The sequence below is a fragment of the Watersipora subatra genome, chromosome 4, assembly GCF_963576615.1.
Source record: "Watersipora subatra chromosome 4, tzWatSuba1.1, whole genome shotgun sequence".
Taxonomy (NCBI): domain Eukaryota; kingdom Metazoa; phylum Bryozoa; class Gymnolaemata; order Cheilostomatida; family Watersiporidae; genus Watersipora; species Watersipora subatra.
The window spans coordinates 864,207-881,149 of NC_088711.1; the positions used below are offsets into that span (position 1 = coordinate 864,207).

At 38.6% G+C, this 16,943-nt stretch overlaps 2 protein-coding genes across 2 annotated transcripts; one reads left to right on the top strand and one right to left on the bottom strand.

The window, feature by feature from the left end:
* Window positions 1-564: 564 nt before the first annotated feature.
* On the top strand, window positions 565-10,433 carry LOC137392856 (potassium voltage-gated channel subfamily A member 1-like). The gene is made up of 3 exons (XM_068079192.1): window positions 565-832; window positions 5,063-6,882; window positions 9,788-10,433. Exons 1-2 carry the CDS (start codon window positions 639-641, stop codon window positions 6,555-6,557), a joined length of 1,689 nt encoding a protein of 562 aa, XP_067935293.1. The 5' UTR covers window positions 565-638; the 3' UTR covers window positions 6,558-6,882; window positions 9,788-10,433.
* Window positions 10,434-10,534: 101 nt separating this feature from the next.
* Window positions 10,535-16,087, bottom strand: LOC137392864 (NADH dehydrogenase [ubiquinone] 1 alpha subcomplex subunit 13-like). The gene is made up of 4 exons (XM_068079207.1): window positions 15,861-16,087; window positions 15,187-15,268; window positions 13,069-13,140; window positions 10,535-10,944 (listed from the first exon to the last, which is right to left on the bottom strand). Exons 1-4 carry the CDS (start codon window positions 15,946-15,948, stop codon window positions 10,740-10,742), a joined length of 447 nt encoding a protein of 148 aa, XP_067935308.1. The 5' UTR covers window positions 15,949-16,087; the 3' UTR covers window positions 10,535-10,739.
* Window positions 16,088-16,943: the final 856 nt, after the last annotated feature.

A 16,943-nucleotide genomic window follows, 5' to 3' on the forward strand; every position in this document is an offset into this window, starting at 1 on the left:
GGTTATCACAGGGTGGAGTAGGAGTGATACTCATATATTGCAGACCCTTGCTATGGGTTACCACAGGGTGGAGTAGGAGTAATAAAACAGGTTTTAGGTTGTTCTTCATTTGTGTTTAGTATTTACGCCTCTTCCATGAAGATATTGTTTTACTATCTCATAAAACAGAAAGTTCCGTGTGGCCCACAATTAGTTTCTCTATAGTTGGTTGGTTTTAGCCTGTTTTAAACTGCTGAGAAAGTGTACATCGCAAGAGATGTTTGTCTGTGCGACTGAAACCTCCTTCATTTCAAGCATACACGATGAACTAGTTCAAGCCTCCCGAAGAGTTGTCTTCCCCTAACCTTGTCAGATTTGAAAATAATTTTCTGCTGTACTCTGTGTTGATTCGCTAATCATTGCTGGCTTGAATAAGATAATTGAGTTAGGATTGATAGGCTGTAATGGGCAGCGCACGTGGCTCAACTGCAATTCTACGTACATACTGTTTCAAGTGTTGGCAGGTGCTCATGTAGAGGCGAGCATTTCTTATGAGTGGTTAGCGTTGTGAGTGTGCGCGGATACTCTTTAAAAGCCACTCTTCTAGATGTGTCTAGATAGCAAGGACATACTTAGTAAGGACTTGGGCAGACTACAATATGGAGGCTGCCATTGTTGGAGTTGGAGATATGCTGGATGGGAGTGTAGGCTATGGACATCATCCTGCAGGAGTGCATCACCATAGTAACCCTTATCCGCACCCTAAACACAGGCACCCTAACAACAACAACACCAACAATCATTACTCACTGCACAGACAGTCTAATGCTTTCGTAGTCGACTCAAGCTCAAGGTCTCTGCTTCTCACTCTCACCCGCTCTTATTCCTGCTCTTAGTAATCCTGCATCAACTCGACTGACTTGCTTTTTTATCACGGAAAATCTAGTGATACCATAATTTACTTAACCCAAATAAGTTCTGACATTCAAATGTTTTTGCTAGCAAAAAGTTTGACCGTATAAATTGAAAATTTTTTTTAATGAAAGATTAGGTCGAGTGCTAATCATTTGGATGATAAGATGCATGTTTGGTGTGAGTACATACCAGGTACTAGTACAAAGGTAAGTATACTGTTCTATTCATTTGTATATCTCGCCTTGAATACTGCTCGATAGCCTGTATTGTGAATGGTTAGTATAGGCATTCACATTGCAATTGGCCAACTAGGTTGGCTCTAATTTGATCGAGGAAATCCTTTGAAAGTTGAATGTCTCTAAAAATCTTGTAGCAGTAGTACAGTATGTTCTTTTTATGATTATTGTAACACAGAAAGTTCATAGCATTTGGTTGATTAACAGAAAAAATCCGACTAGAGTAGAAGAGCATATATTAGGGAACACACGGATCGACTGTTATACATGTATAGCTGTCACACATAGTCATATGAGCTGCATGGGAAGGGTAGAGATTGTGGTACAGAGGTGACGGTAGTAGCAATACACAGGAAGGGTAGAGATTGTGGTACAGAGGTGACGGTAGTAGCAATACACAGGAAGGGTAGAGATTGTGGTACAGAGGTGACGGTAGTAGCAATACACAGGAAGGGTAGAGATTGTGGTACAGAGGTGACGGTAGTAGCAATACACAGGAAGGGTAGAGATTGTGGTACAGAGGTGGCGGTAGTAGCAATACACAGGAAGGGTAGAGATGGTGGTACAGAGGTGACGGTAGTAGCAATACACAGGAAGGGTAGAGATTGTGGTACAGAGGTGACGGTAGTAGCAATACACAGGAAGGGTAGAGATTGTGGTACAGAGGTGACGGTAGTAGCAATACACAGGAAGGGTAGAGATTGTGGTACAGAGGTGACGGTAGTAGCAATACGCAGATAGAATAAGCCATGCAGGATTAGAGGAAATTAGGTAGCAAAAACGTTATGCAGTAGAAGGTCGTTAAACAATCACATCTCAGACGCTGCCAGAATTTGACTCCACGATGCCTTCTCATATACTTGTGTGGTATAGTTAGTGAGTGAGTGTCTTTCAAAGTTAAACAAAAGGTGTATTTAATAAGTTGTTTTACTCAAAGAGGTTTAAATAAAAAGGCTGCTATAAATAGTTGCTCGCGAGAGCAACTTGAATAGAGCGATAAGCTGCTGACATAACTTACTCCAGTTTATAACGTTGGAGAGTAAAAGAATGCTGATCAGGCAACTGTCCGTCAGCCGACAGGCGCAACTCATGAGTTGAAAAACATTAACTCTGAATGCAGCAAATTGTGAGTTGGTGCAGCTAAACATAGTTCCATCGTCATAGTTCACTGACAGTACCCTATGTCTCACCGCTACCTAGCTGTTAGATAGCTGCTAGATAGCTCCTGTCTCACATGTATTAGAACCCAGTAACTGGTTTTCAGGTTACAAAGAAGAGAATGGGGTCGTCAACTTTATCATTTCAAATGAAAGGAACAATGCCATACTCTGGGTCTCCAGCAGTCAGAGCATTTCAGAGCCTTTTTCTTATTTTATAAATAGTTTTTAATTAACTGACTACTAGAGATGGCTTGACGCTGCCAGTTTGTCTGATGCTGCCAGTTTGTCTGACGCTAGCCAGCCTGTCTTTAACTATTCAGGGAAATTAAAATCTTTTGACAATCAATAAATAAGTGAAGAGTAAATGCAAATAGATGCTGTCTTACTATCAGCTATACCAGTGGTCAGCTACAAGTCCCGGTATAAGTGTACCAAATATCCTTGAGCACTTCGTACATCTGTGTATGTAACATTTCTCCATCTGTATAGTACGTGTACACATTTATTTATCAATCATGTTTATGTATCATAGATATACTTGCGTATCTGTCTCTTTCATAAATTAGTCACGCGTGCTCATGCACTATGGTTATACAGTACTTACCTACTCATGCATATTATTAATATGCCTATTAGAGTTTTATCCAAACGCATGTATCGCTCACATATACACACGCATGTATCGCTCACATATACACACGCATGTATCGCTCATATATACACACGCATGTATCGCTCACATATACACATGTATGTATCGCTCACATATACACACGCATGTATCGCACATATATACACGCATGTATCGCACACATATACACGCATGTATCGCACATATACACACACGCATGTATCGCTCATATATACACACGCATGTATCGCTCACATATACACATGTATGTATCACTCACATATACACACGCATGTATCGCACATATATACACGCATGTATCGCACACATATACACGCATGTATCGCACATATACACACGCATGTATCGCTCATATATACACACGCATGTATCGCTCATATATACACGCGCATGTATCGCTCACATATACACATGTATGTATCGCTCACATATACACACGCATGTATCGCTCATATATACACGCGCATGTATCGCTCACATATACACATGTATGTATCGCTCACATATACACACGCATGTATTGCTCACATATACACATGTATGTATCACTCACATATACACAAGCATGTTCTACACGTATAACCAAATGCATATTTTACATATGCATGCACACATGCATGTATTGCATATCAACCCAAATACATATATTATGCATATATTCAAATGTATAGATTATGTGTATACCTACATGCACAAATTACACAGATATCCACATACATGTATTACACATCTACCCACGCACATGTATTTTGTATATGTCCACATGCATATAGTGCGCGTATGTGGGTATATGTATACCAACGTACACGATATGTATGTCACGATATATGTATATATGTCATTGCTGTGCACCCTACTTGTACACCTACATGTAGTTATACACATTAAGACAATGTTAGTTTAAACGTGCTTATATGAGTTTTATAGCCTGCTTTGTGTACATGAAGGTTTCTTGTTGGTCTGTGTATAGATACATAGAGTTATGTGTAACTGTGTATAGATATATAGAGCTATGTTTAACTGTCTATAGATGTATAAAGCTATGTTTAACTGTTTATAGATAGAGATAGAGCTACGTTTTTGTCAGTATATCTAATGATATAGCACAAATATCTCAATACCTAACCCTTGAACAGCCAGAAGTTTTAGCAAGGAGTACAGGTGGCTACAGGTGGCTACAGGTAGCTACAGGTGGCACTGGTAGAACTGTTTGCAGAGCTTGTAGAACTTATGGCTAACAATAAAGTAGCTAAAAAGCAAAGTATTATCTGCGTATTTGGAAAAAATAAATCAGTTGTGGATACATATTGTTGAATTGTCAACTATTGGCAAATGGCGCGCAGAAAAAAGCTTGTCTTACGAAAGAACTCTCTTGGGTAGAAGTTAGGAAATGAGAATCGCTGACCTGTGTTTGTGATGGCCTTTGACGAGAATTGTAATGTTCTCAATGTGTCTACTATCGTCAGCATCGACCGATAGCTGTAGCTGTAGCTAAGATAAACTACTTCTTGAGGGTAACATCGGTAGCAACAAACTCGCTTTTCTTATTAGATTACTCAAATTCAGCGGAGTCTGTGTTTCCTGGCCTCCGTCATCAAAGACTTCTTAAACAAGCACTTTACAAAACTCAGAATAGCTCAGAAAGTTTTAGTGGCTTGGGACAATTATAGGCTAGCACCCTGACAATCAGTGGTAGCCATAGGCACTGACTAACATGGCACCTTATACCTGGACTGAGCAGGTACCCTTGCATTTGCCAACTAGTTTGACTGGCCGTCGATATAACACATGGAAGAGATTGCTGCTCGCTTACAATTTGTCTAAGCCATAGCATGCCATTAGATATGTGTGTAAATTAGTGAGATCGAGGTCTTGCTGATAGCCATTTACGAGGTGACCTGGAAAAAACGTGAGGGTGGTGAAAGGACCGTGACTGTCTAGTTGTGTTGCTATTCAAGGTCAAAGCTATCAGAGTGCAGAAGAGGGTCAGCGATGAGAAAATGAATGAGTGACTAGTAATTAGTACTGTTCTGTTGGTAATTTTTTACTTGCTGCTAATGCATCGCATGACTAGTAACTTGTAGCAATCACAGTGGCTGATGAGGCTCTCTCTTTTTCAGATCATTTCCAAAGATTCCTGACGATGTCTGCACAGAGACAGAACCAGGCACTGGTAATGTTTATGAGTGCCAAGAAAGAATGGTTATTAACGTTAGTGGAATGCGATACGAGACTCAACTTAAAACATTAGCTCAGTTTCCAGACTCTCTTCTTGGAAACGCGAACAAGCGTAACCGGTACTATGATCCACTCAGAAATGAGTACTTCTTCGACAGAAATAGACCGAGCTTTGATGCAATTTTATATTATTATCAGAGCGGGGGCCGCTTACGGCGGCCTGTAAATGTGCCACTTGACGTTTTTTCTGAAGAGATCAAATTTTATGACCTTGGGCAGGATACAATTGAAAAGTTTCGAGAGGATGAAGGGTTTATCAAAGAAGAAGAACAGGAACTTCCCTCCAATGACTTTCAGAAGCAGGTATGGCTGCTGTTCGAATACCCTGAGTCATCTATGCCGGCCAAGGTAATCGCCATCCTCTCTGTAGTCATTATTCTCTTATCTATCGTCACATTCTGCCTAGAAACGCTGCCGCAGTTTAAGCACTACAGAGTAGACAATGTGACTAGAGACAAGGGTAACACTTCCGTCTACAGAGAACTGATCACAGAAGATGATGTACCCAAGTTCTCCGAGCCCTTCTTTATAATTGAAACCGCTTGCATTATATGGTTCACCTCCGAGTTGTTGGTACGATTCGCAGCAAGCCCTGATAAACTCGCATTCTTTAAAAACGTTATGAACCTCATAGACATCATGGCCATCGTGCCCTACTTCATTACCCTTGGCACAGTCATCGCTGATGATCAAAAGTCAACTCAAGTAGCTGTAGTTGACAATGGGGATGGAGGGAACCAGGCCATGTCTCTGGCAATTCTCCGAGTCATCCGTCTAGTCCGCGTCTTTAGGATATTCAAGTTGTCGAGACATTCTAAGGGTCTGCAAATTCTTGGTCAAACACTCAAAGCCAGTCTCCGAGAGCTCGCGCTGCTCATCTTCTTCCTCATCATCGGAGTTGTCTTGTTTTCGAGCGCTGTCTACTTCGCGGAAGCTGACAATGATGATACCTTCTTCAAAAGCATTCCTGATGCATTCTGGTGGGCAGTTGTGACAATGACTACTGTCGGTTATGGAGACATGCGTCCAACAACTCCTTGGGGTAAACTAGTTGGCTCACTCTGCGCCATAACTGGCGTTCTCATGATCGCTCTTCCTGTGCCCGTAATAGTGTCCAACTTTAATTACTTTTACCACAGAGAAACAGAAAATGATGACAAGTCTCCAAACCAGCACATCGAAACTTGTCCATCAGTGCGCGGCAGCCACCGAACTCGTTCTACACTTTCCATAACTTCCGATTTTGATGAGCTCGACTGCGAAAGAGAACCCCTTAATCCCCCAACTTTTATTAACCCCTCAGAAAGAAACAACACTCCTATGCACAACCACATTAAAATAAACTCTTCTACCACTAGCCTAGAGACAGATGTATAGCGACTCCACCAAAAACCTATTTTTATTTTCCTACGTATGTACGTGTTTCTCTCTCAGTTGTCTAAGTCATGTTGACTTCTCTTACTGCCGCTATAACTATTTGAAATGTGTAAGAGATACACAGCAGCTATTTCTAATTACGGAACAACGGAACAGCGGAGCAGCGGCTCTGAGTGGCAAGTCTGTTTGTGGGAGAGTATGAGAAGATAATTGGAAAGTTATTATGCAATTATGAAGAACAGCCTTTTTAGCCCTGCCTATGGATTTGTTTGGATGCAAGTTTGCATGATCAGCTCTCATCTGGTCCATAACTGCTGGTCTCAAGGTAGGCACATCATATATTTTCTTCTTCATTTTGTTTTATTCTACGGTCTTATCTGAGTAGTCAATCAAAAATAAATTTATTTAAAAATACCAACTCATTCTGGGAATCTGGTACCTAATAAAGTTCTATTTCCCAAAGGAGCGGAGATTATCAGAGGGATGTGTTTCCTGGCTATAAATAGCACATACAGGCCATTTCCCTAAAGTAGTTAGGGCCTTAGTTAGCCATACAATTTACACTCTCTTCCTTAACGCTGACTCGCTGTTCGACTCCCCTCTAATGAGTGTTTGCTCCATAGTTGAAACCTTTAGTCATTTCCTAGACAAACTCCAACCAAAATAATTATTTCACTAGACTGGTCCACCATGCATAAAGGACTAGACTGGTCCACCATGCACTGAGGACTATACTGGTCCACTAACTGTATCTAAATGTTTGCTAGTAGGAAGAGAATGCTTGATACAGTCCTGCTGATAGAGCGTATGGAGCATTCCGGACTTGTATCTATTTACGCGTCTGCATGATTCTCGTCAGCCTTAACACACGCATGCATTAGGTTTGCTCCGTCAATCATTAAGTATTTACATTTGTTATCGGATATGCCTAACCATTTCGTGGGAGGTAGTTAATCTCTCTTAACCTGCTCGGTAAACAGAGAGTCGAGGGTGTATCTGCAGATCTCTTATACTCCAGGCGTTCCTTGTTCATTTCAATTCAGCCATAATATGCTACATTCCTTTTTATCCTGTATCAAATACCGTCAGATTAGCGTTCTATTCTGACTCGGTTGTTATAAAGAAGGGAATTTGGAGTATCTAAAAACTGGCAGCAAAATTAGCAAGATCGGAATTGTTTCCCTCACTGGAAAATGTTCTCATCTTAAAAAAGCAAATGTAGCATTTTAGTACACTAGCACTACAAAAGCTGCAAAACTTGACAAATAAACACTTATATAGCTATTTATATTCTTATTATATTATTAATTATTTTCAACGAGTTCATCACAAATTTTTTATTTCATTACATTGATTTTGTTGACAATTTTACCATATACTTTGACCATTAAAATAATGTTTTGACATTCACCGGCTCCTGCTTTATAAAAATATTTGTTGAGTTTGTCTAGTAGCAGTGTCAGTTTCTGCATGTCAAGGAAAACCAGAGTTGTCTTGCACCAGCTTCTGTTGAAAGACTGTTTCAAGCTGTTTTACATCCTCTCCTGATGACTCATACTTTTGTTTTGTGCGAAACTAACCTGTACAACTTTTGTGATGAGTGAAAACTGCTAACTCCCAGTTCTTTATCATCAAACTTCTACCTAGGCTGTGCTTAGCTCTCAGTTCTAAATGTTAGCTCAGAGTCTAATCTGGCTAGTTCTCAGTCTAATATCGCTATGCTAAAATCTATATCTATGCTTTCTACCCTAATGTCACTACTTCAGGGTCTAATACCAACATATTACACTAGATACTGTGATACACATTAGCAAGGTTTGGTGACCACTTAGTGTGCATCTGTAGGAAATGTTAGAATTTAATTCTTATAGATATACAATGAACTTTCATTTATTAACAAATAAAACAAATCTTTATAATATTTGTCATACTGTGATTTATGGTAGCTTTATATTCATTCTTTACTATCAGACCAACCCTTTAATTCTTTACTACCAGACCAACCCTTTCATTCTTTACTACCAGACCAACCATTTCATTATTTACTGCTAGCCCAATCATAGTTACAAGAGAAGCAATCAGGTAAAATAAATTATCTTCATTTATTTTCTGTCCGTCTGTTGTGCTACCAAAGATCTTGCTTAAGCAGGGGCAGCTAACTCTCCACCCTAAAAGGTTTCATTGACCAATTTCTTACATAACTTTCTTAACTTTGTTTTAAAAACATATGAAATGAGCTGCTACCTGACTACTGAAGTCTGAAACAATTTAATTTTTGTAAAACACTTTTATTCAAAGCTTGCTGAACATTGTGTATGTCGCTGAATGTTGTGTATGTCGCTGAATGTTGTGTATGTCGCTGAATGTTGTGTATGTCGCTGAATGTAGTGTATGTCGCTGAATGTAGTGTATGTCGCTGAATGTTGTGTATGTCGCTGAATGTTGTGTATGTCGCTGAATACTCTGCATGTCGCTGAATGTAGTTTATGTCGCTGAATGTAGTGTATGTCGCTGAATGTAGTGTATGTCGCTGAATGTAGTGTATGTCGCTGAATGTTGCGTATGTCGCTGAATGTTGCGTATTTCGCTGAATGTAGTGTATGTCGCTGAATGTAGTGTATGTCGCTGAATGTTGTGTATGTCGCTGAATGTTGTGTATGTCGCTGAATACTCTGCATGTCGCTGAATGTAATGTATGTCGCTGAATATCTAGCAAAATGTTGTGCAAGATTTACCAAGATGAATAATACCAAAGCAAGTTTGATTTGTGTAGGTAGAATCTAATCTCACTGACTTACTCATAAAATAAACAAACATTCATTTTTACAACAGACTTACACAGGCTCACCTAAGGGTATGTCATGCCCAATATTCGCACCAAAAGTTACAACTTTGGATCAATGTAAAAATGAAACTTAAGATTGTGAAATCATGCACATCGTGTACAAAACTGCTGGTAAACTGAGAAATCTATTCACCAAGTCCACTTTCCGTGTCTTGTTAACTTTGTTTTTATCAGTAGGCTGATAGTAATCCTAAACAAAATTAATAGATCTTATGACTTAGTTCCAGATAATAAAGTGGGAGTTGCGCTTCTAATAACACCATGAAGAAGATAACTCCTAAATTTATACTTAATGTTTTCACTCAATTTTTTAGCCCCTGGTGACTATTGTCGGTGTAACGAGGTCTCCTACTTCTAAAGCATTTTAATTCTTTGCTTGATATAGAGCTAATTATGGAGACGCACCCATAGATCAGTTCAAGAGGATATAAGATTAGCCAGGTCATCAGCTGATGGCATATCACGAATACAGTGAATGCTGAACGTGACCTACAGTGATAAGATGGATGCACAACACAAACTGGTATTCCCAACTCCTACAGACCTCAAAGTTGAACAATGTTTCAGGAGCAGCAAACTCACCTCCAGCCAATCCTAGGCAGCAAAGAATCTGTCATAGACTTTTCTGCTAAGTATCTACGAGAATTACCAAATGCCACCCTTAGTGAGACAGGTGACCGTCGCTGAACCAAAGCAGAGCCAATGCTTAGATCAGAGGATGAAGGCGGGTGTAGCACTTGTCCAACCCCAAACTTGCACTTCTGTCGATGCATGTTTGAATTTTAGGAATATCCGCTATATTGATGACCTATAAACTATATTGATGACCTATAAACTATATTGATGACCTATAAACTATATTGATGACCTATTAACTACTGCAAACTATATGTAAATTAGGAGCTCACACTTTCACATTTATTTTAATACTGACATTGTGACATGACACATCGAATTAATCTCTTACCCTCATACTCTACCATTAATTGTCCATTTTTGTCAATCTCCTCATTTGACACTTATTGTTTTGTTTAAATAGAAAACCGTTGATCTGCATTCGTGAGATCTTATGTATGAAAAGATTCGTCTAGTAAGAGAAAATAATCAGAAGACAGCCATTGCGCATACAACCCGCATACAACCGATCACTTCAATGTATTACAATACAAACTAACAAGCTTGACAACACAAAACTAGTATGAAACCCAAACATGGATCCTATTGGTTCCAGCCAGTTCCTCTTGTGAGGCTCTCGGCTACATCAATCATTTGTATAAGATAGACAAACAAACGTTAGTGCTCAATGCAACAACAGCTTGTGAGAGGCTTGTGAGAGGCTAGTGCCAGTGACGCTCCATCACCTCCTTATGGTAGCCCTTTTCGTATTGCGAGTGAGCATAGTACTCCTCTATGGAAAGGTCATCCCAGACACCCTTACGGTAGTAGATAGGCGTGCCATAGAAGGTGCCTGGTACCCAACCTGGCACATCCTTCATTATCTCTTTCTCTGCCTCACGGTTTCTGACAAGCTGCTTGAGGTAACTGAAAGGAGAAGCGAGAAACAGCCATGTTAGGAGTTTAATTGAGGCAGAAGTTTACCTCATATGTTATATTTATGCCTGTAAGTATAGGGGAGTTCAAAGAGATTATCGACACGATTAGAAAAATAAGGTCTCTAAGCGACCTAGCCTGTGTTCTTAAGTGGAAACTGAAATTTGGGGCAAACAGATATGAGTAGACAACTTCGACTTCTACTAAACACATTAAATGTCTATTAAATTAATTAAATTCTATTAAATGTAGCGCATGTTGCTTACTGGCAACTTTAGCTCTGCATAGAATAATCTAAATTGAGAAATACAAGGCCAGCTGAAAGCTTGACTGGCTTGTTCCTGCATGATGGGCATCACAGGATCTTTTAGCAACAATATCTACAGCGAAGATATCATCATGTAAAGTGGTCATGAGAATCAGGTTAGTTTTCATTCTTTTTCACAGGTAGACATTGTGATTAGTTTAGGAAAAACAGATATACATGTATCTATATATATAATATTTGATAGAATCATTGCGGTAATCTGATCTTACAACGGATCGACGCTCCTAACTCTTCTTCTATTGCACATAAAACGCTAGTTTTGGCTGCAAACTGTAGCAAACATATCAATGAGTGCAATGAGCTTTTATGCAACATTGCTAAATATGGATATAAAATAAAAAAACCTCTTCAATTTAAAATGAAACAAACATCAAAAGCTCCAGCAGATTGCAAAGCAAGACACAGGCTATAATATCATTGCGGGTTAATTGCAAGCAACAGATATCAACTGGTAGAGATATTTCTCAACTTCTCAATGCATACTTATTAAGAGATCCTTGTCAAGTTGGAGGTAAGTTAGCAGATTGATTGCATCCAAAAGGGTTAATATTGTTCCATCGGAAAACGAAGGTCAAATATAGGCGACATTCGCCATGCCCGTAAAAGGGCTAAATTTATCTTCCCACAATTCTGAAGAGCCGTTTAAAAAATATAACGCCAGCCTCTATTTGACCGCCACCTCTATTCTGCCCAGTGCGCACTATAGAAAAAGGGTTGAAAAGTAGAGCGCCATGGCGTTCAATTATAGGTTTTATGGTATATATGTATGTGCATGCGTGAGGAAATGTATTTGAATGTATAACATATGGAATGCGTATGAACATTTGTATAAGAAATAATAATTGTGACAAAGAAAAACTTAATTGTTTCCTGTACAAAGTTGTTTCACTGCCATTCTAAACTATACACTTGGTGGCTATGCCAAATGTAGGTATGTATAGGTTAATGGACCATTGTTTCAGTACGGGCAGTTGGTATGCTAGGAGCGGTTAACTCTTAGCATACCAACTGACAGAAAGTTACCTCTGTCATTCAGGCAGCTTTGCAGATGATTATCTTGTATGCAAAAAGGTAGTGTCAACTTTCAGTGTTGTAAGGTTGCGACTGTACTATAATCTTCCAATTATTTTAATGGCCAAGTTTTAGTGTTGTAAGGTTGTGACTGTACTATAATCTTCCAATTATTATAATGGCCACGTTTTAGTGTTGTAAGGTTGTGACTGCACAATAATCTTCCAATTATTCTAATGGCCAAGTTTTAGTGTTGTAAGGTTGCGACTGTACTATAATCTTTCAATTAATATCATTTGCTATTATTTTGTGGAATGCTAAACGTTTTAGGAGTAATAATTATCTTTGTTTTATTGTGACAAAAATATTCCTGCTGGTTTCCAATCTACTCGTGAACTTTGTTGTATACAAACTAAAGAAAAAACTACCTAAAGAAATGATACCTCCTACAAAACAGGCAGCAGACTAAGAAGTTCTGCTGCCTGTTAAGAAAATTGAGAAGTCTATAGAAATGAAAACAGGGGAATCTAAGAAACCGAGAACAGATGTTCATGAGACTGAAACGTGCAGCATATAAAGCCTAGAAATATAAATGTGCATATAAGACTGATATGGGGGGGGGGGGGAAGGTAGACCTGAAAACTGGCAACCTGTAGAATCGAAATGATAACATCTGTAAGGAGTTCTTATGAAAGTGGCTATAACGCTAATACTAAGATACTGATGCAGCCAGGCAACCCGTTCAATGGTTATAAAATTCATTTGAGGACACTTACTGACGATTTCTCTCCGCCAGAAGAATTGGTTCCATGGCTATGTGAGCTTCTCTATTCTCTAATTCTGGCTCACTACAAGCAAACATAGCTCTAGCAAACATAGCTCTAGCAAAAAAGGAAAAGGTACAAATCGGAAAAATAGAACATTTTGGCCTGCATTTAAATGTTCAAAGTTCTATTTTTTCAGTGCTCGTTTTAAAATATATATTTTATATATATTATATATAAAATATATATAATATATATATTTTATATATAAAATATATATAATATATATATTTCAAAACTGTATATGTGCAGCTCTAGTAGATATATATGTGCAGTTCTACTAGATATATATATGTACAGCTCTAGTATATATATATATGTGCAGCCCTAGTAGATATATACGTGCAGCTCTATTAGATATATATGGGCAGCTCTAGTAAATATACATGCGCAACTCTAGTAGAAACTTCTTTGATTCAAAGAAATACCGAGACTAGTGATTGGCTTCACTAGCAAACACCTCAACTCAGTTTTAGACTTTGATAGCCCAGATCATAAGAGTAATCTTACATAGTTGGTCATTTTACTATTCCTGCGACGTTTACCTGCCTTCAAATAAACATACACATATACATCATGCTGACATTGATTGTCTGTAATAAAGGCCGGCAAGACTACAGAGGTATTCCATCAGTATTAATCATTCAATAAATTGGCAAATGCTTCAAATAATTGATGACAACGATAAAAAATGAATACCTTCATATAACATCAAACAAGAGATTATGAAACAAAAACAACTAGAAGAGGCAACACTATCAGTCTACTGACAGGCCTTTTTGAAAATTTCCTCATTGGTTATTGACAAAACCTTTCGATTTAGCGAAAACAGCTTGAACTTTTCACAATATTTATTTTTATGTTAAACATTCCTCACACTTTCATGTAAAATTTAAAGGTTGACTTGCAAAAAAATTCACATTATAGTTAGTATTTCAGCAGTATTTCTTTGGGAACCAGATGAAAAACAACTGTCCAACATATTAAACAAACTTACCAGACAAGAGGCTGCCTTCAAATAATTTTGGCACAAACAAGACGGGTGGTGAAACAGAGTGTCATTGAGCGCTTTTAGTCTGGGGATAATCTGATAAGAACAGCAAGCTGATGGCAAACACCTTAAAGGTTGACTTGCAATAAAATTCACATTACAGTTATTTGGTATCAAAAGATTCACCATGTCTTACTCTGTTGTGTTGTAGGGGCCACATATGTGGAAATGTGATTACAAGCTCTTAAAAGCTCAAAAACGAAAAGTCATTACGGTTTGGTTATGGTCTTGTCACATGATGTTCTCACGTGAATTGAAAAGCCAATAAAAAGCTCGATATATAACTTATCGTAGCACTAGTCTATGACAAACACTTCAGTTTTTACCGAAGACTCCGTATCAAATATAGATGCTCGCTACTTAACAGTTTTGGCTTGATCTAATCATCAAGTCGTAATCTGATCATGTGACCCAATACTTCGCAAATAATTTTTGCAACATTTTTCGATTATCACACGTGACCAACAGGCTTGTCATGATTATCAGACAATGTTAATTCATGAAAATGTCAGTGACAATGACAATCCTTCGAGGTAAGGTTAAAAAATTAAATGAATTTTTACGGTAAGTTATAAGATATCACTGCTAAAAGTGACAGCATTACAATGACGATAAAATAGACGGGTAAGAACAATAGACATGGTTTTATCGAATGCGTGAAGTTTATTTGTGAAAATATTTCGACGAATAAGGTTGCATGAAAGTGTAAACAGAAACCATCTCCCACAACTACGTCACATTTGAGCCGTTTTGGAAAGAGAATCCAAACTACGGCGATCTTTGTGGCTGCGATTAATTGTTCGTTTTTAGCTTTTAAGAGCTTGTAATCACATTCCAACATATTTTGCACCTACAACACAACAGAGTAAGACATGGTGAACCTTTTCATACCAAATAACTGTAATGTGAATTTTGTTGCAAGTCAACCTTTAAATTAATTGAAAACTTTTTAAAAATTGATGTCAATAATAAATGTATTAGATTGATCTATCTCAACTTTGCTAGAGCAGTCAACTCACATAACATTCTTTTTAAATCCCCATCTATGTATTGCAAGCGCTGCCGTAGTCCAAGCAGCGAAGCCAAGAAAAAGAAATTTACCTACAAAAACAACGGATAATTCAGCAAAGTAAACAACCTGCAACTGGTAAGATAGCTGGGCTAAATCTATAGCGAGCAAGATATTTGCATCAAAAACATAAGCTTGATCTGATCCGAGACCTGATCCAAATCTAACGACTCAAACTTTCATCCACTAATTGTTCATTAAAATGTAACGCTGAAAGATAAGAGCATGTTACACATTCGCTTTTACTGATGATGCTGGTAAGGGAAATTGTTGGATCTAAATTGCATCAGCAAAGACGCACCTATTGATCATTTTACTACAAACATTATGTTAGTGCGAGAACAACATCGACTCAAGCATAACAACTGATATTGTTGACTAAACATGTACAAAGTGCAGTAAAGGGAATGGCCAGTTAACTTAATATAATAAAACGAACTTGTTGCGCAACGAAGCGGCACAACACGGGCAAAACCACAAGAAAGCAAATATTTACACTCATATCAATGAAAACTATTCCCTGTAAATAAAATTAATATCTGAAATCTGTCTCAAAGTCAAAAGAATTACATTTCTCCAGTATATATAACGTATTCATAAATATAAAGAGCAAAGCAACGTTACCACTAATGAGTCGCGGTTTAACTCTTCGCACAAAATCGTATGGATGGTAGCCCCCTGAGGGTGGCATGTCTTGCTTATAGGTGGCCATTGCGCCTTATGAATGCGCAAGACCACCGCAGTGTAGTTCAAAAATCAGTGAATTTTACAACATATACACCTTTGTATACATATACACCGTCTTCAAGTCGGTTAAACCTCGTGTTTGGCGTAACTACTCGGTGAAATTACTGATCGTCAAATAACAAAGCGTCAGATGGATAATCTTATATGTACCACCAGGCGAACAACAAAAGTCGGTATGTATTTGGTAAAGGCGATTAATTATGTAAGTTATTCGACACGCAAATTAACCTACGAAAAGTTCACAGCGGGCCGGCTAATAGCCTTGACCACAGTAGCAATCCTGTCTATTACCTATGTCCAGAGCCATCGAGTGTTACACTCGATGGCTCTGCCTATGTATACAGTCTACACGACGTGTCGAGGACGCCGTGAGCACACTATGGCTTAGACTCGGACATGGATATATAAAGATGTATATCTCACGGAGATACGCGTTCGCTTGAACAATCAATGAGGCAGAGGTGACAACTTCCACTTTGAGTTTTAGAGTTCTTATAATTACCGTTTATATGCTTCATTGTATCCAACAGATTGTGCTGAGCCTAAGTTAGGTGTTCTGTCATGCAACCTGCTGGATCCAACAAGGAGGAGCTGAAACCATTGATATACAGACCCCACATGGGGGCTGTATATCATTGCTGAAACCAACTCATACTCTGTTGACACCAACAGGTGGGGGCCAATTCAAGTGCCTGTGGGTATTGCGGGCTATTGTAGAGGTTATAACAACAGTAGGAAAATGGATCACCGGAGAAAGTTTTTAGAGCTACGAGCTGTGCCAAGCAAATCAATTCTGCACTGGATGAATATGAGATTAGAAGAAGTGAGATTTTTTTATGATGATCTAGACATAAAAAGTGTTCCATACACAATCTGAGTGGCCAGCTAGCAAAGTTCAAACTGAACTCGGAGTTGATGCATCGGTTATGAAAACGCCAGAGCTTGTGGCGCGTGTATCAA